Below are 19,641 nucleotides of genomic sequence, written 5' to 3' on the forward strand. Positions count from 1 at the left end.
AGTCTTAGGACTTCATTTCTCCACCACATGAGTGGAGAGAACATTTCTAAGAGCTGCCACAGAGTTGATCCTTCATTGCTAGGGTCATTAAGCTGTGTGTAAAGGTTCATGAGTGGACAATTAAGTGCGATCTGGTAGAGAGCTGTTTGGCACCATAGGTACCAAATATCATCTTTTGTGATCTCGCCAAAAGGATGAAGGTTGTAGATGGCTAGGTATGGTTGTTTTGTATTGTACAAGAACTTGGCATGGGGATTCTTAGTTCTGTTACAGACATTGGTTAAATAATAAAAAGGATGGTTTTTGGCGTAGTACTGGATTTGGTTGGGTTTTACAGGTATACACAGTGGTGTATGGATATTGGTAGTCATGAGGATGAGTGTAAAGGTTTTACAGGGAGTGATGACTTGAACTGGTTTTGGTCGAGTTAGGAAATCAATGATGAGGTTGTGAAGGCCTTTTATATGCTTGATAGAAAAGTCATATCTTGCAAACCAATCTTTAAGCCTGAGTAATTGTGGATCATGAAGAGTTTTGTTTTTAAAATCAACGACCTTAGGAAATGATGAATTATTCATACGGACCTCAAAATTATAACCTCTAAGATGGAAGTCAAAATTTTGAATTCCATACTTTACCGCAAGAATCTCCTTGTAGATGGTGTGATAATACTTTCATGATTTTTTGAACTGGCCACTGGCATGTCCACAGTAGTGCTTCTTGCCCTTATATTCTTCGATGAGGATGGCTCCCTAATAATGGTCACTTGTGTCTATTTGCAGGACTATTTTTCCTGTGCTTGGAATCTTCAGAGGTGGAGGTGACTGGGCCACTTTCTTTAATGTTATGACAACGGCTGTCTATTCTGTTCCCCACTAAGGAGGATTCTTCTTCAACAATTTTGACAGCTAGCTAGTATGTTCAGTCACGCGTGGAATGAAATCTATGAGATTATTGACTATTCCTAAGAACTGTTAAATTTGCTTTACAGTGAGGTTCTTATCTAGAAACGTCAATAATTCTCGAGCTATGTGATCTGCATCCCCAAGAATTCAACTTGGGTTTGTCCTATCTGACTTTTCTTTTCTGAGAGCATGATGCCATGTTGATCCACTATCTGATGGAATTGGGCTAGTAAGACTTTATGGGCTTCTGCTTCTTTTGAGAACAGTAGGATGTCATCTATGTAGATTAAGGCACTGTACATAATGGGCTCAAAGATGTAGCTCATTATTCGTTGGAATAGTGACGGGGTCGTCTTGAGTCCAAATGGCAAGACTCGCCATTGGTATTGTGCGTCTGGAATGCAGAAGGCTGTTTTGAGCCTATCTTTTGGATCAATTCCTAGTTGCCAGAATGCTCCTTTGAGGTTAAACTTTGAGAAGATTTGGGCTTCCTTTAGATGAGTGAATATGGAGCTGGTTCTTGAAATAGGGAATTTATCATCTTTCGGGATCAGGTTCAAAAGCTTGTAGTCGATTATTCTGATCTTTTTTCTACATAAAAGGTATGTTAAGCCCAATCTGACTTTGTAGGCTTAATTAATCCTTGTTTGAGAAGTTGTGCACATTCTTCTCGGACTTAGGCTAGATCTGATGGAGTCATTCCTAGATGAGTAATATTGGTTGGGTTGATGTCTTCATTCTTCTTGAAGGGCAACTGTATGAAGAAATATAATAAAACACGATTTCACATTTTTATTATATTCAAAATAATCTCTTAAAAGACAACCAAATGCAATTTCAGAATCGGTCTCAAAATGATTTCCAAAACAATCTCATTTTTCCTTTTGTTCTGAAAACAAAACCATTTTAAAAACATTACTAAACGGGCCCTTTAATTTTTGTATCGGAACCTTAATACGATTATAATACTAATATCTTTGTTGCTTATTAAATAAGTTAAGAATGAGGATTCAAACACTAATTGCATGTTTGATTTGAGGGTTCAAACCACCCCAATTTTAATTCAAACAATGTTTTCTCTCAAAAAAAAATTTATATTTAAAAATTTCTTGTTCTCTCTCAAGATTTGAATACTAGTTTAAACTACCTAATTTGAATCTTCAAACCAAACGAGCTAAAACAAAAACAATGCCAAAGAGTAACTTCTTAGTTTGTACTCTTATTGGGTATCTTGTCTGGGACCCGAATAAGATGAGTAGAAACAATTCGGATACCAACTAACATTATTGTATAACCAATATTGTTGTAGAAAAAGGGGGGAAAAAGTCCCTTATACCACTTCTGACACCTTCAAACTTTATTCTCAGTAGTTGAGAATAATATCTATTTTTGCTCGTGAGAAAAACAGTGATCGAGTAAATCCACACTCCCTCCAGTGCAAATGATAACAAGAGTGATAATAGTGAGAAGAATAATCTTTTGTTTTACTACAAAGCAATCAACTAGTAGATTTCAAGAGACATCTACATAGTTTTAGTTGCTAATTCTCAAAGCAGTAGTTAGCGAAGCCGAACTGACTATTCCGTTGTCTTTTTTTCTGATTCTTTAGTTCTTTTCTAACTAGGGGGACCAAAGCACGGGAATATGATCTCCTAATAACAATGATAAAATAACACCTTAACGCATGATACATGACACTGTAAAGAGAGATGATAACGTTCAAGTTAGGATCGAAGCTCGCGGTTCAAAAAGATATCAAAACAACAGAGATTGCTTTGTCTACTATTTCTTCGCGTAGGTAATTAACATTGAATTCTGTGGTGTTATCTTGAAACCTTGGAGACCCTGCATTGCAACTGTTGACTGCATCTCATCTCCATACTCCACAAAGGCTATACCGGGCTTCGTCTCCACCATTCTAACCTCCTTAAAACCAGGGAATTGGCAGAAGAGCATTTGCAGCATCATGGGATTCGCTTCCTGTGGAAGATTCTGAACAAACAGTATGTTGTTTGGCGGAGCAGGAGCCTCCGGTACGACAGACTTTACACCACCAGGATGAGGTATTTGTGAAAGCTGCGTCATATTGCACGGTGTAATGTAACAATGGTATAAGAACATAAATTTCATCAACTGATGCCTAAGAACTTAACAAACTAGTCTAGAACCAAATAACCGTCAAGACGGACATAATACAATGAGAAATAAGAAAGGAAGTTGATTTTCAAATCAGTTTTATCAATTATTCGAAACAGTGATCCAAAGACAACGGAGAAGATGCTTACAGGTGGTGCTGCACCGTATGCACCAGCATAAGCAGGATTCAGACCCATTGCAGCTTGGTTAGCATCAACTTGGTCTTTTCGCTTCTTTCCTGTCAAATAAGAAAACAAAAAATAGCATGTTAGTAAGATAATAGGCATTTTTAGGCTACTTTTGTATCTTCCAGTATACATAACGAGCAACGTTATAAAATACCATTAACCTATGAAAATCATGCAGTTATTTTAACAAGAGATATTATTACACATATCCAACATACAAACAATACACTGTCAGACTCCAATGTAACACACAATCCCTAATTATTGGGTTCTCAAAAGAGGTATCTATTACCGACTAAAATGCACGCACTCACTGATAGGTTATATGAATAACTGCACTAATAAATCGCTCAACAATGAGGTTCTATGGCAGAGTATGAGCTGCACCAAAACCAAAGGGTACATGAACACAAACACTATACAAGCATATGTTAGATTCTAGGGTTTCTTTCACCAACAAAGAAGAAAAGAAACAGAATTGAATCAAGAATCAAGAATTCTTATTCAACTGTAGGACCATTTGTATACAATTCAGCAGTTCTTCGAGGGACTACAATCCTCCCTCAGCTGGCTAATTGGCCAAGCTAATCCCTTTCTCACTAATTCCGTAATCCCCAATATTCCCCTCTTCCCCTATTTATTTCCCTCCACTTCCCACTTATTCTGTTATAACTAACCCCCCCTTGTATCCAACTGTCTAATTGGTTACATTCTATTAACCTTCTTACACTTACAGCCGTTTTCCTCTCCTAACGAACACCTGTCTTACCAAGGGCTTACAGTCGTTTCCCTCTCCTGTCTTACCAAGGGCCTGGTCCTATCAACTACTCTGCCCCCCAAAAGAGTCACCTTGTCCTCAAGGTGAAAGTCTGGAAACTGTTGCTGAATGACATCAAACAGCTCCCATGAAGCCTCAAAATCGGGCAGATCCTTCCACTTGATCAACACCTCCAGCTGGCCGGTGGATGAAGAAAAACGAGTATCCACGAGGTGCGTTGGTTCGACCCGTAACTCGAAATCCTCAGACAAAAGATACGAAAGCTCTTAGGAAGTAGCAAACACGCCAATCGCTTGCTTCAGCTGCGACACATGAAAAACCGGATGAATCCTGGCAAAATCCGGCAGTTGTAAACGATAGGCCACCGGCCCTACCCGAGCCAAAATCTTATACGGCCCGTAAAACCTAAGAGATAATTTCTCGTTGGTAACCCTGGCAAGCGAGCGGTGTCGGTAAGGCCGCAATTTCAAAAAGACCAAATCTCCCACCTGAAAGTTAACGTCCCTCCGTTTGAGGTCGGCTCTCACCTTCATCCGCTGTTGAGCCTGTAGCAGATGCGTCTTTAGCTCATCCAAAAGAGCGTCCCGGAACTGAAGTTGCTGCTCCAACAGGGAATTGGCTGCGGAACCACTTTCAAACCACAGCAACTTAGGAGGGTCACGTCCGTAAAGGGCTCGGAAGGGTGTCATACCTGCCGAAATATGGTAGCTAGTATTGCACTAGTATTCTGCCCAAGGAAGATGGGAAAACCAATGAGCAGGTTGAGTCGACACGAAACAACGAAGGTACGCCTCGAGACATCGGTTTACCACCTCGGACTGGCCATCCGTCTGAAGGTGATAGGCGGTACTTTGATGTAAAGAGGTGCCCTGCAACTTGAAGAGCTCAGTCCAAAAATGGCTAAGGAAGATTTTGTCCCTATCCGACACAATGGTGCGAGGAAAACCATGGAGGCGGACAACCTCCTTCACGAATAAGGCAGCAACAGATTTGGCGGTAAAAGGGTGGCGCAAACTGAGAAACTGAGCGTACTTACTCAAACGATCCACCACCACCAGTATAGTGTCACGTCCTCCTGATTTGGGCAGGCCCTCCACGAAGTCCATCGTTATGTCATCCCAAACCTGGGCCGGAAGAGGAAGTGGTTGGAGCAACCCGGCCGGCGAGAGTGTGGAAGACTTATGCTGCTGACAAATAAGGCAGGCAACGACAAACGAGATTACATCCTGCCTCATCCCCACCCAAAAAAATTCTGAGGCCAGCCGTTTGTAAGTCATTAAAACCCCGGAGTGGCCCCCCACCTTGCTACCGTGGAACTCCTTCAGTAACACCAGAATGATGGAAGATTTTGGAGGAACCACCACCCGATTCTTATAGAGCAACAGCTCATTCACCAATGTATATCCCTTCACAGCCTGTGGATCCTTCTCTAGCTGAGCCCTGATTTCTGTAAGCTTCAGGTCCAGGAACACCTGTTGGCAGATTGTGTCCCAACCAAAAACTGCCGTGGAACTCAGGCACATGAGTTCTAAATCCACAGGTCTCCGAGACAGGGCATCAGCCACTCGGTTCTCTAACCTGGGTTTATATTGTATTTCAAAATCATACCCCAATAGCGTGAACAACCAATGTTGGTGCTCCTCACTTACCAATCGCTGGTCCAGTAAAAACTTTAGACTTTTTTGGTCAGTCCGCACAATAAAGTGTCTTCCAAGCAAATAGTGACGCCATTTTTGGATTGCGAGAACTACTGCCATCAACTCCCGCTCATACACGGACTTTGCTTGAGCCCTAGCCGACAAAACCTGGCTGAAGTAGGCAATCGGCCGCTGTTGCTGCATCAATACCGCCCCAATCCCAAAACCAGAGGCATCGGATTCCAGCACGAATGGTAGAGAGAAGTCTGGCAAGGCGAGAACCGGCACTGTTGTCATGGCCGTTTTCAAACTTTTGAAAGCTTCCTCTGCCAACGGATTCCACTTGAAACTTTCCTTCTTCAATTGTTGGGTTAACGGCCAGGCCATGTGTCCATAACCAGCCACAAATCTCCTATAATATTCTGTGAGACCCAAGAATCCTCGCAACTCCTTGATAGAACGAGGAGTTGGCCAATCCACCATTGCCGAGATCTTGGTAGGGTCTGCCGACACCCCCTATCCTGAAATAATATGACCGAGATATTCCACCTGGGTTTGAGCAAACGTACACTTCTTCTGGTTGACATATAGCTGCTGCTCCACTAAAGTAGCCAATACCACATCCAAGTGTCTCAAATGCTCCTCGAAAGAGGCGCTGTAAATCAGAATATCGTCAGAAAAGACCAATACAAATTTCCTCAAGAATGGTTTTAATACCTCGTTCATCAAGGATTGAAACGTGGCAGGGGCATTGGTAAGGCCAAATGGCATTACTAAAAATTCATAGTCGCCCTCATGGGTACGAAATGCCGTTTTTGGAACCTCCCCTTCATCCATCCTTATTTGGTGATACCCGGCCTTTAAATCCAACTTAGAAAAAATTGTTGCCCCACCCAATTCGTCCAAAAGCTCCTCAATTACCGGTATGGGAAATTTGTCCGGCACCGTAGCTTTGTTAAGCGCTCGATAATCAAAACAAAAACGCCAACTTCCATCTTTCTTTTTGACTAGGAGCACGGGACTAAAGAAAGGGCTTGTACTTGGTTGGACTATTCTGGCTGCGAGCATCTCTTTAACCAATCTTTCTATCTCGTTCTTTTGGAAATGGGGGTACTTGTATGGTCGAACGCTAATCGGTCCTGCCCCTCCCTGAAGTATGATACGGTGATCGTGCGAACGGCGGGGAGGTAATCCCTCCGGCATATGTAGGACCTTAGAGTGCCGCTGCAACAAGTGTTGCACCGATTCCGGAAGAGGATTTTCAGTGTCGGAGTCAACCCGTAAGGTGCTCAACTCCACTTAGACCCCTTGACCCTCGTGCCTCAAAGTGCGAAACATTGCCTTAAGAGAGACCATGGCTCTGGAAAGGCTCATATCCCCTTTTAAGGTCACACCCTCTCCCCCTATTTTAAATTTCATAACTTGGGACTTCCAATTAACATGCATTCCACCCAATGTTTCCAGCCACTGCATGCCTAAGATCACATCTACTCCCCCTAATTCCAGCGGCAAAAAATTTTCAACAATGGTCAAACTCGGTAGAGTCAAGACCACCCCTCTACAAAGCCCCGTTCCCCGAACCGATTCCCCCGTTCCTACTTGAACACCAAACCCAGTAGTTGGAACAACAGGTATAGCTAACTTTTTCACCGTATCTAATGAAATGAAATTATGTGATGCGCCGGAATCAATCAAAACTATTACCTCACGTTGAGCAAGGACACCACGCAGCTTCATAGTTTTCGGAGTCGACAATCCCACTGCCGAATTCAAGGAAAGTTCGATAACTTCCTGTTGTACGTCCTCTAGGCCCTGCCCCGGATGTTCCTGTTCTATCTCCTCCCAATCAGCTTCATCCTCATCACTCACCAACATGACCCGTAATTCCTTCCTCTTGCACCGATGTCCCATGGTGAACTTCTCATCACAGCGAAAGCACAAGCCTCTCTCTTTTCTCTTGCCATTCAGAATCGGACAATTTCCGGAAGGGAAAATCCTTCTTTGGAGGCACGGTTTTCTCTGTCACCGTTGGAACATGGACAACAGCGCTGGCGCTGGTTTTTGAAGGCAGAGAAGAAAACTCTCCCCGTCCCCGGCTGAGGACCCTATGACCATTTCAACCCTGTCACCTCCTTTCGTAGCAAATCATTTTTCTCCTCTATTCGTTGCGCAATTTCCATAATTTCCCCTAACCCCGAAGGTTTCAACAACCTCAATTCAGCCCGAACTTCAGCTCTGAGTCCATTGATGAATATTCCCTCCAATATCTCCTCTGGTACGTCCCTCAGCGGAGCTGCCGTAATTTCGAACCTCCGGCGATAATCGGCCACCGTTCCATCTTGCCTAATCACTAGAAATTTTTCGCATAAGCTCCCGTCCTGCGACGAACGTAAACGCTGTAGCAAAGCCATCTTAAACTCCGTCCAATTGAAGAAAGGCCTTCTCCCATTCTGCCATTGGAACCAGGACAGGGCTTCACTCTCTAAAGCTATCCCTGCCGTAATCCGTTTCTCCCTTTCTGAGCAACGGTTAATTGCAAAAAATTGCTCCATTCTAAACACCCAACCATCTGGGTCGTCTCCACTAAAGACCGGACATTCAACGTGCCGCCGGCAGTTGGCCACCCATTCCTCATCCTCGATGTCTTCTAACATCTCTGTTTCCCCCTTCCCTGTGCGGAAATCCAGCCCTAGGAAAATCCTGTCGGGGTTCCTCTCTCGTCCCCACTCGCCACGCCTCTCCGCCGTTCCCGCGAGCGCCGTTCCACCCGCCCAATCCTCCGCCATTCCTTCAAAACCCCTCCTCTCCAGTCGCGCCCCACATGTCGCCTCTATACCCATTGGTTTCCCCCCTCTGATTCCTCACCGGTACTTCTCGTTCTCTGTCGTACCTCGGAATCTCCTCCCTCGCGACCTCCCGTCCTAGTTCTCGCAGAACCCTTCGATCCCCTGCACGGTTCGCCCCGTACGTTCCCATTGCGACTTCGGCTCGAAGCTCTTCTGTTACTCCAGAGTTACTCGGCGCTGCTCCGCCGTTCGTCACCGTCGCTATTGTCTTCGCCTTCTCCGGCGCCAGAGCTGTAATTGTCGCATTTTTAATGTATTCCTCCCAGATACGACGAAGATCAGCCAGGCTCTGAATCATCTCGGCCTTAACCTCGCCTACCTCCTTCATCGCTTCCCGCATCTCCTTAATTTCCCTCTCGACAGTGTCGAATCTCTCTTCAATCTTCTTGGCCGCCATTTCCTTCCCAAAATCTTGCTCTGATACCAAAATGTTAGATTCTAGGGTTTCTTTCACCAACAAAGAAGAAAAGAAACAGAATTGAATCAAGAATCAAGAATTCTTATTAAACTGTAGGATCATTTGTATACAATTCAGCAGTTCGTCGAGGGACTACAATCCTCCCCTAGCTGGCTAATTGGCCAAGCTAATCCCTTTCTCACTAATTCCGTAATCCCCAATATTCCCCTCTTCCCCTATTTATTTCCCTCCACTTCCCACTTATTCTATTGTAACTAACCCCCCCTTGTATCCAACTGCCTAATTGGTTACATTCTATTAACCTTCTTACACTTACAGCCGTTTCCCTCTCCTAACGAACACCTGTCTTATCAAGGGCCCGGTCCTATCAGCATATAAGCAGAGAGAAGAGATGGTGAGAATTTCTCACCTTTTTCTTCATGCCTCTTTCGTTTCTCCCGTAGAACAAAAGTACCATCAGCCTTTGCTATTACATCTGATTTTGTTTTGGCAAATTGTATTCTCTGTTGCATATCAATAAAAGAAGACAAATCAATTATCAAAAAAAAAAAAAAAAAAAAAGACAAATCATACGTGGAAATAAAGAAAGAGCAATCATTACCTGAATTCTATATGAGTTGCAAGTTATGTGATGTAGTTGCACTAAGAGTGCATTTGGTTGGACTGGTGGAATAGTAATGGTAATGGTAATGATAATGAGAATGGAATGGAATAGGAATGCATTGAAAATAAAAACTTATTCTTTTATTTGGTTGGAATAATGGAATGACTTCATAATAGAATGAAATTAATTATACTTTGACGAAAATACCCTTAAAACATATAAACTATCGTCTTCAACCAAAGAAGCTATGTACTATCATAGAACAACCCAAGTATGAACCATAGAGAGTGAAAAAAAAATCTGAAAAAACAATTACTTTTATCTAGAAAACCCCAAATCTAAAAATAATTGTTTCCGAGTTCTAAACATTATTCAAAGTTTATCCCAAATGTAAGAAAACCATCAATGAACAACCCCAAATCTTAAAAAAAAATGTACACACACACACAAACACAATATGAACGACACTAGATCTACAACTAAGAATAAATCCATATAGAAATCTGAAAAGCCCAATCAATAGAAGCAACCGGCTTCATGTGTTTTATCTCTTTCCATGTTTTCTTAGTTTTTGAAATTTGACGAATAGTGACAATAGAAACGAAAAATGGACAAAGGCAAGCTTTGATGGTGAGCGTCGATATTGATGGTGGACCACCAGCGGCGCACGTTCCAGGCTTCGATGGTGAACGTGAGCTTTGATGGTCCAGCAAGGCTCGAGAGCTCTATAAGGAAGCAAGCTCTTGCGATCTCTGGCCGCGCTTGAAGTGGATTAGGAGGTGGACGCCAACTCCGATGATGGCCGGCGGCGCTTGATGGTAGCATTAGAGATGGAGTTTCAAGGTCAGCTTTTGGCTGGATCTGAGAGAGATTGAGTTTTGATTTTTGTGGAGTGTTTAGAAGACAAAAAGGACAGTTAGGGAAAAAATAATTCCACCAACTTCAGACTAGCAATTCCACTGCCCCACTGGATGAATGGCTTTTCCACCAAAATAAGTGAATGGCCTTTCCATTGGAAAGGCCTTTCTTAAGTGATTTTGTTAACCAAACAAGAGATTTGAGTTTTAGGAAAGGAATTGTCTTTCCTTTCCATTCCATTACCTCCAACCAAATCAAAGCAGACATACAATCATCAATTAATCCAAAACTGAAATCAACAACCATGCCTCTACAAAAAAGCTAAAAAATTGTAGCATTATCACAACACGGGAAATTTAACATGCCAATTAATAAAGTTTCGTGGACATAATCAGCCATATCACATTTTGGAAAAACGAACAGGAGGAAGCAACATAAGATCCGTCAAAGCTACTGTCTAAACCTGTTGAATGATTGGACCATTTTTTCCATATTGTTCGAAGGTAAAACCTACCTTAGCCCCATCCCAGCTTTAGTGGCAGCACTTAACCATTCTAACTAGGATTAAGTGGCAGCATTTAACCATTTTAACTAGGATTAAACTCATTTTTACTCGCTAGATTGTATAGGCTATAACCAATTTTAGTCCCTTACTTGTAAAGTTACTACAATGAGTCCCGAGTTTATCATATTATCCAAAATTAATCCTTACGTCCTTCTGACTGTTGAATCTGAGCGAAAAAAAAAGGCACGGTTTCCTCCAAGCAGCTAAAACTCCCACTAAACTGCATCTTCTTCACGTGCTCTTCTTTCATCCAGATTTAAATAGTCTGATAGGCGGCAGAAAGACTAATTTGGGATCATTCGATAAACCGGGGACTCATTATGGAACACTTTAAAAGTCATGAGGCAAACTAAAAAGTGCGATTAACCCTTTTAACTGTAATACACAAGACAAGAATAATAACTTATGAAGCTCAATTTAAGTTCGTTTTCGGGCTATAGATGGACCCTAATTCCAAATCTCACAAACGAGCTAACTAAGCCTCTACAACTGAACACATGAACAGCACGAAAACAACAAAACCGCTGTCTCTACAACTAATCACCACAAATATTGAGAGAGAAAGAAAACACAGTTCTCGAAATTCTCATATAACAAAGAAAACAAACAGATTTATTAGAGTACCATAGGCTTGTCGTAGAAGGGGAAGCCCTGCAGTTGGCGAATCGCATTGGAGGCGGAAGAAACGTCCTGGAAGACGACCCAGGCTTGGCCTTTGTGCTTGAGCGTCTTGAACGCCAAAACCTCCAGAATCTTCCCGAACTGTGAGAACACCGCGTGAAGCGACTTCTTCAGCTCTGTTCAATCAAACCGAAAAACTTGATTTCAGACTCCAATTTCAAACGCAGAAACAGAAAGCAATAAAATCACGAAGAGAATTGGTATCCATAAGTGAGTAATACCATTGAGCTTGATTTTCTCGTTGAGATTGTTGATGTAAATTGTAACGTTGGGAGGGATTTCCGTGCCGGTGTTGGTTTCCGCCATCTCTCTCTCTCTCTCTCTCGTGTAATGAAATTGAATTCTCTCTCACTCACTCAGTTTCCCACTGCAATCAAGAGACTTGAAATCCAGTTTGCAGAGTTTATGCGAGACTAATTACGCAATTACAGAGGTGGGTCGATTTGGGGGAGAAGGAGAGAGCCCTAACTTTGATGCAGTTCCAGTCCGATAGGTGAAAGATGGCCCACCATTTCTTATTGGGCTTAGTTTGCGTCCCCTGTTTTATTTGGGCTAAATATTCTAGCTCAAGTTACTTTTGGTTCAGTGTGTGGGAAAAAATCAGAAATATCAATGCGAAAAAAAAAAGTATTACAAAAATTACAATACATGGCAAAACTTCATACGTTGAGTTGAAATTCAACAAAATTTTTAAAATATTCTGAATATAACAAAAATAACATAATTATTATCGATATCGTTATTACATTATACCTATTACTAAAGGAGGTACTCGGTTTACTCTACTAAGTATAGTGCCGGGTCCTTCTTATACTTTTTCTTTGAAGAAATCCCGGTGTGTCCTAATTTTGTGTTTTTACCATTTTAGCCTTGGTTTATTATTTCTGTTTTGTTTTTTGTTTGGTTATTTTTGTAATTTTCTTATTTGGAAAAATTTCGTCTGTGTCCCGAAATTATGTATTTACTGTTTTATGCTTGATTGTTTGTTTTTATTTTGTTTTTGGTTTGGATATTTTCGTAATTTCATTTCAGAATAGCATTTTGCTATTCTTCGAAGCTTCCAGCTTCATTTTTTCTGCACATTTTTTTTGGATTTCTTTCCTTCTCTCTCTCATCCTCTCCGTGAAGTTTTCTTCCTCATTTTTCTCTGCAGATCTTCAGAGTTTTAAGCTCTTTTTATTCTTAATATGCTTTTCGTCTTTGTTTTCTCTCTATTTGTTTCTGTATTTTCGTTTTGGTTTCTTATGTTTTGCATTTGTGCATGCCTCTGGTTATTTATTTCCGTGAAGTTTCTACTTTCATTTCTTCTGTGGAAATATGTTTTGCATTTGTATATGCCTCTGTTATTTATTTTCGTGAAGTTTCTACCTTTATTTCTTCCGTGAAACTTTTTTTTATCTATTTATCTATTTGTTTTTTTCCTCCTTTCTTTTTTCAGATTTGTTAGTGTTTGTATAGATTTAGCTTTTTTTTTCTTCCGTGGAAATATGTTTTGCATTTGTGCATGCCTCTGGTTATTTATTTTCGTGAAGTTTCTACCTTTATTTCTTCCGTGAAATTTTTTTTTCCTATTTGTTTATTCGTTTTTTTCCTCCTTTCTTTTTTCAGATCTGTTAGTGTTTGTATAGATTTAGTTTTTTTTTTACTTCTATTTTTTTCCCAGATCTGTTATTGAGGTTTATGGGATTAGATATCTGCATTTGGTTTTGTAGTTTTGTTTTTCGTTTATATTTTCTTAGATTTGATTTTGTTTTTTGTTTTTTGTTTTTTTTTCTGTTTTTCGTTTTTCCAGATCTCTTAGTGTTTTTTTTTTTTTCATTTTCCCCTTTTTTCATAATTTTTTTTTCATTTTTCCAGATCTGGTAGTGTTTTTATAGATTTGGCTTAGTTTTTGTTTCTATTTTGTATTCGAGTTTTTTCCCAAGTTTTTCCATATATGTTAGTAATGTTTTTGGGATGTTACCGCATTTGGTTATTTTTGTGAAGTTTGTTTCACTTTTTTTCCCTTTTTGTAAGATTTCTGGGATTCTTTTTGTTTGTTTGTTTTGTTTTGTAGTTTTGTTTTCCATTTTAATTTCCTTAGATTTGCCTTAGTTTTTTTTTCGTGTTTTTCATTTTTCCAGATCTGTTAGTTTCTGAAATTTTTTTATGTTATTTTTTTCCATATCTGTTAATGTTTTTATACATTTGGTTTCGTTTTTTATTATAATTTTTTTATTTTTTTTAAGTTTCCAGATTTATTAGTATTTTTTATTTCCAGATGTATTATTTGTTATTGTTATCTCTTAATTGTTTTCTTCTTTTTTAATTAAGTTTTTATTTTTACTAATTATTAACCCTTTTTCCCGCAGGTTATATTAGTCGAGAATATTTAGACATTTATTTTTAGTGCAAGGTAATTCTTTCTAACGAGATACTTTGTTTTGACTGTCTGCAGGTTATTCGTTCTGTTCCACGGTACTTATCATGCAGCATAACACCTGTTTGTAGCAAATTATTACCTTTTATTTGCAGCGTAATAACGGTAGTGTTAAGTTTTGTTTGCAGTATTTACTACCACCATATACTCAACCGTTTATTTTCTTTGTATAAATATATTGTTCTCTCTTTCATGCTTATAGTCATTTGCTTTGCTTATGCTTTCGTTGTCATATACTTATCGTCTATCTTCTCTGTTTTCTTCCTTTTCTTCAATTTTCATTGGAGAGGTTTATTCCCCCGTTCTATTATCTTTGTTTTGAAATGCTTTTAGTTCTTCTGCATCAACAATATCCACGTTCGTTATTCCTCTAAGGTATTTATTTCTTACCTTTTTCACCTCATTTCCATATACTTATCGTTTATCTTTTCTGTCTTCTTCCTTTTCTTCAATTTTCATTACTGAGTTCTTTTTGTTATCTCTGTTTTGAAGTGTTTTTCCTGCTTCTGCATCAACTCTATCTACTTTCGTTATTGTTCTTAGGTACTTATTTCTTATTTCTTCCACTTCATTTCTAATTCTCTATTAAAAATCTGTTGGTCCCTGGTGGTGATGATGTTTTTCCTCTTTATTGTTGCCATATATTGAGTAATTGTTACAAGTGATTTATCAAGTATTGATGTTGCCCGGATTATTGAAGATTTATCCTTATATTATTTCGTTTAGGGTGTTTATGTTTTTTGAAAAATAACAAATCTTTTTACTTCTTACTTGCAAATATTTTATTTTCCTTATTCCACTCTAAACCATTTCATTCTTTAACTGATTTTTTTTGTAAGGTTTTTTTTTTTCACTATTACAACTATTAAAAATTTGTTCCTCTGTTATTTAGTGCAAGTCTTTCAATAATTCAGCTGGTAGCCAATGATAATGTTGAATCATAATTCAGTTACTTTTGATACATGTTGGTAGCAAAAAAAAAAAAAAAAAAAAAACCTGAGAATTGTTGCCATGTATTGAGTAATTGTTAATAGTGATTTACTAATTATTGATATTGCCCGGATTATTGAAGATTTATCCTTATATTATTCGTTTAAGGTGTTTATGTTTTTTTAACAATAATCAATCTTTTGACTTCTTAGTTGCAGGTGTTTTATTTTTTTAACTCTGCTTTGAACCATTTCATCCTTTCACCAAATTTTTTCCTAAGGTTTTTGTTTACTATATTTACTTTGGTGTTTATTATTTGGTAGGAAGTTATAATCATTTAACTATGCTTTAACTTTGGAAGTTTCTTATTTTCTATTTTTTTCCTTTTGTCCATTGTTTTTTATTATTTCGTTTTTTAATATAACTATTTCAATAATTCAGCTGGCAGCCAATTACAATGTTAAATCACATTTCAGTTACTTTTAATACACATTGGTAGCAAAAAAAGATGAATACCTGAACCATTCCTTTTATATATTTTGATGTCTTTGTCTTTTTGTTTCTTACTTGTAGATGTTTTATTTTTCTTATTTCACTTTGAACCTCCCGGGAATTATTACTATATATTGAGTACTTATTAATAGTAATTTAGCAAATGTTAGTTTTGCCCGGATTATTGAAGATTTATCTTTATATTATTTGGTTTAAGGTGTTTATATTTTTTTAACAGTAACCAATCTTCTTGCTTCTTAGTTGCAGGTGTTTTATATTTTTTATTCTATTTTGAAATATTTCATCCTTCAACTAATTTTTTGCCTAAGTTTTTTGTTCACTATATTTACTCTGGTGTTTAGACTTGCTTGGTGTTGTATTATGTGGAGAAAAGGTGGTGAGGTCAAGTCTTTTCTTTTGTTGGAGTTATGTTCTGTTTGTGTTATGTTGTATTGTGTTGTGTGGACCAATTTTACAAACATATAGTAGACATAGATTCCTCCCTTCTCTTCTCTGCTACAAAGATTGTATGTCAACAAAGATCTTCAGTATTCACTCTCCCATTCCATTTGGGAGTTTTTTTTATTTATTTGTAATAATTGTTCAACTCCTGCCGGCTAATTAGTATTAATGTTTTATTATTAAATTAGATTAAAAGTAAACCGTTTATGATAAAAAAAAAATAAGCAGTATATAAATAAAGGCATTTAGGGAACGAAACGTGCATTTAGGTCAACAAAGAACAAACAATAGCATTGATTAAACTTCCAGCTTGAAAAATTAACTAATGGTCACCAGACAAAACATTGTCTACAAGGAAAGTAACATTACATAAAAAACAATGAATTTTCAAGGAAACAGTACTTGATTCTTAGTACACGTATAAGAGTAAACAATATGAAAACTAAATATTACTATATAATTTCACCAAATGCTAGATGACATGGGTACTGAAATATTCTCATTATTGAATGCAAGTTTCAAATCTTATTATCCCAGATCATTACTCGAGTTATTTCTTATGTGAGTTATTAGTTACAATTTTTGTATATAATTTATTTCATTATATTCATTTTTTATCATCGTTAGTTAACAATTGTTAATAGTGTTTTTATTTTTAATGTTATCTTGATTATTTGATATATATAATGTTTACAGTTTCATTTATATGCAGTTTTTATGTAAATAACGTAAACAATGTAAACAATATGATATTTACAGTTTTATTTATATGTAATTTTTATATAAATAACGTAAACAGTATTTACATAATATGTAAATAATATATGTTACATATGTGTTATTTCAATCATAATATAAATGTATTGTAAATAATTTTTTTTTTGTTTTCTGAATTTACATTTTTATTATATAATCCATTTATTACTTACAGATTTGTAATGTATTACATTTATTTGAAACAGATTTGCTGTTTCGTTGTACTTTCTACCGTCGAATACAGATTTGTCTAACATTTGTATACGGTTGATACTCCAGTTGTGCTTAAGTCTCTCAAATAGAAACGTGCGTTTTGTAACGACAGAAATAAGTTTTTAGTGTTTAATTCATACGTTATTAATATTCTAGATTTATTTAAAGTATATTTATTAACATATATAATACATTAAAAAAATGATTTCTATTTAACTTATTATATATATATATATATTTAAGAAGATGCTTAAAAATTTATAAAAATTTTAAAATGTTAATTTTAAATAAATATTTTATTTAATAATAAAACATTTATATAAATTTTATAAAAATAAATTATTCTAATTAATAATTGTAAGTCTTCATTATTTATTTTTCCTAATTATATCTTATAAATAATTTTATTTATGTTATCGTTTGTGTCATTTATTAGTTTTCCATTTCTATACATTTGAATATATGTTTAAATAAATATTTGTTAGTTATAGAACATAAACATGTTATAATATTTATTACATTATAGTTTTAACATACATATTTATGTCAAAATTTTTAAAAAAAATGACCTGCTCAAATGTTTCATCATAATTAAGCATAAAATACTTAAATATATATAGAAATAATAAATAAATATTCAACAATAAAATTTTACTAATAATTCTACCAGTTAATAAAATTTTTATACAAACATAATCTAACTGTGAATAATATATCATAATTAAAATTAAATATATTTTAACATATAATAAGCATTGTTATTTACAATTATAGAAAAACTAAATAACAATATGAAACTAAGTATTTATCCTTACAAATAATATACAACACATTTTAACAAATCGTTTTTTTTTTTTTTTTACTTATAATAGGTAAAATAAATAATTAGACTACATTTTTAAATTAAAATTTATAAAATGATAATTCATTATTTAACATTTAGACTAATTTATATTTAACAAATATATAATTTATTATATTATAATTGTTTACGATATAATTTATAGATAATGAAAATGAAAAGAAAGTTCAATGAAATTTATCCTCATCAAAAGAAAACAGAAGGTGTCAAAAATAGAAAAAGAAGGACGAAAGAAATGCATCAGTCAGGTTCAGAAATTATAAGGACACATCGAACCAAACATACACAGTTTTGTGGAACTTTCACCAATACTGAGATCCCTTTAAAGTCAACAATTCAACACTCAAAAACAGCGCTGGTTCAAGAAAGTAATTCCTAAACTTAAAATCTTTATTTCTAAATTTTTAACACGTATATTTACAACTAATTTAAAATTATTTTTGAAACTATGAAATTAGGTGATCTTAATACGTATATTGATATGAGAGATTGTGAGTCGACATGTGAACATTGTGGAGCAATATTTTGGAATAATGAACGAACCGAAAAATATCCATATAAATATTCTTCATGTGGTCATAATGGAAAAATAAAATTGCCTTCCAAAAGAAAAACACCATTGATTTTAGATGATTTATTAAACTATTATGGTGGAAGTCTAAGTACACATTTTAGAAAAAATATAAGAACATATAATTCAATGTTTTCTTTTACATCATTTGGGGCAAACATTCAATCAAATATTAATGAAACATTGGGACCCTATATATTTAAGATTAGTGGACAAACACATCATTTAATGGGATCTTTACTTCTAGTTGATAATAATCCTCCAAAATTTGCACAATTATATATTTATGATACAGAAAATGAAATCCAGAATAGAATGTCAATTTTTACATCAATGAATAGTTCAGATTCTTTAAATGAAACTATTATTAAAAAATTAATAATAATGTTAGATGAAATAAATATATTAGTTAAATTATTTAGATTTGTTAAAAATTTTTACAACACTGATAAAACACAGTTAATGAAGTTAAGATTAATAGGTAGACGAGATGAATACGGTACATAGTATGACCTTCCAACCTCAACAGATATAGGAACTTTAATTGTTGGTGATATTGGTGAATATGAAAAAGGAAGAGATATTATTATATGTAATCAAACAGGTGACCTACAAAGAATTAATAAACTCCATCCATCTTATATGTCATTACAATACCGTTTATTGTTTTCTTATGGTGAAGATGGATATAGACCTAATATAGGATGGAATCCTGAATTTATAGGGAACAAACCATCTAAAAAATGAATTTCAATGAGATCATTTTATGCTTTTTAGTTACACCAACGTTTAAAAGAAGGGAATACATTGTTTAAAAGTGGTAGATTATTTCAACAATATATTACAGATGCCTATGCTACTGTTGAAGAAGATCGATTAGATTTTGTTAGACATAATCAAAATAATTTAAGATTTGACTTTTATAAAGGTATTCAAGATGCTATAACTAAAGGTGATACTGACCCTCAAACAATTAGAAAAAGAATTATTTTATCGTCATCTCATACTGGAAGTCTAAGATATATGATTCAAATTTATCAAGACGCAATGGCAATATGTAGATATTATGGAAACCCTGATATTTTCTTGACATTTACATGCAATCCTAAATGGCCTGAAATTATAAGAGCTTTAGCTTTACTTCCAGGACAAAAATCTAATGATAGACCAGATATCATAAGTAGAATTTTTAAAATAAAATTAGACCATTTATTACATACAATAAAATCTAGACAGATTTTCAGAATCATAATAGCAGGTAAATTATTTCATTTTATTGTACTCTTTTATATTCTATTTATTTACTACTTGAAACAAAAA

General features: G+C 36.1%; 1 protein-coding gene across 1 annotated transcript; it reads right to left on the reverse strand.

Annotated features, from left to right (window-relative positions):
• Nucleotides 1–2,341: 2,341 nt before the first annotated feature.
• Nucleotides 2,342–12,077, reverse strand: LOC21394373 (U1 small nuclear ribonucleoprotein A). Its single transcript, XM_010089983.2, has 5 exons — nt 11,838–12,077; nt 11,560–11,732; nt 9,318–9,411; nt 3,191–3,279; nt 2,342–2,981 (listed from the first exon to the last, which is right to left on the reverse strand). The coding sequence occupies exons 1-5, from the start codon at nt 11,920–11,922 to the stop codon at nt 2,688–2,690; spliced, it is 735 nt and encodes a 244-aa protein (XP_010088285.2). The 5' UTR covers nt 11,923–12,077; the 3' UTR covers nt 2,342–2,687.
• Between the last annotated feature and the right edge of the window lie 7,564 nt (nt 12,078–19,641).

The sequence above is a fragment of the Morus notabilis genome, unplaced genomic scaffold, assembly GCF_000414095.1.
Source record: "Morus notabilis unplaced genomic scaffold, ASM41409v2 Scaffold169, whole genome shotgun sequence".
NCBI lineage: Eukaryota > Viridiplantae > Streptophyta > Magnoliopsida > Rosales > Moraceae > Morus > Morus notabilis.

Coding starts and splice junctions, on each gene's coding strand:
- LOC21394373 (XM_010089983.2), bottom strand. CDS start 11,922: ATGGCGGAAACCAACACCGGCACGGAAATCCCTCCCAACGTTACAATT. Junction 11,733..11,837: donor CGAGAAAATCAAGCTCAATG/GTATTACTCACT, acceptor TTGATTGAACAG/AGCTGAAGAAGTCGCTTCAC. Junction 3,280..9,317: donor AAAGAGGCATGAAGAAAAAG/GTGAGAAATTCT, acceptor CTTATTTGACAG/GAAAGAAGCGAAAAGACCAA.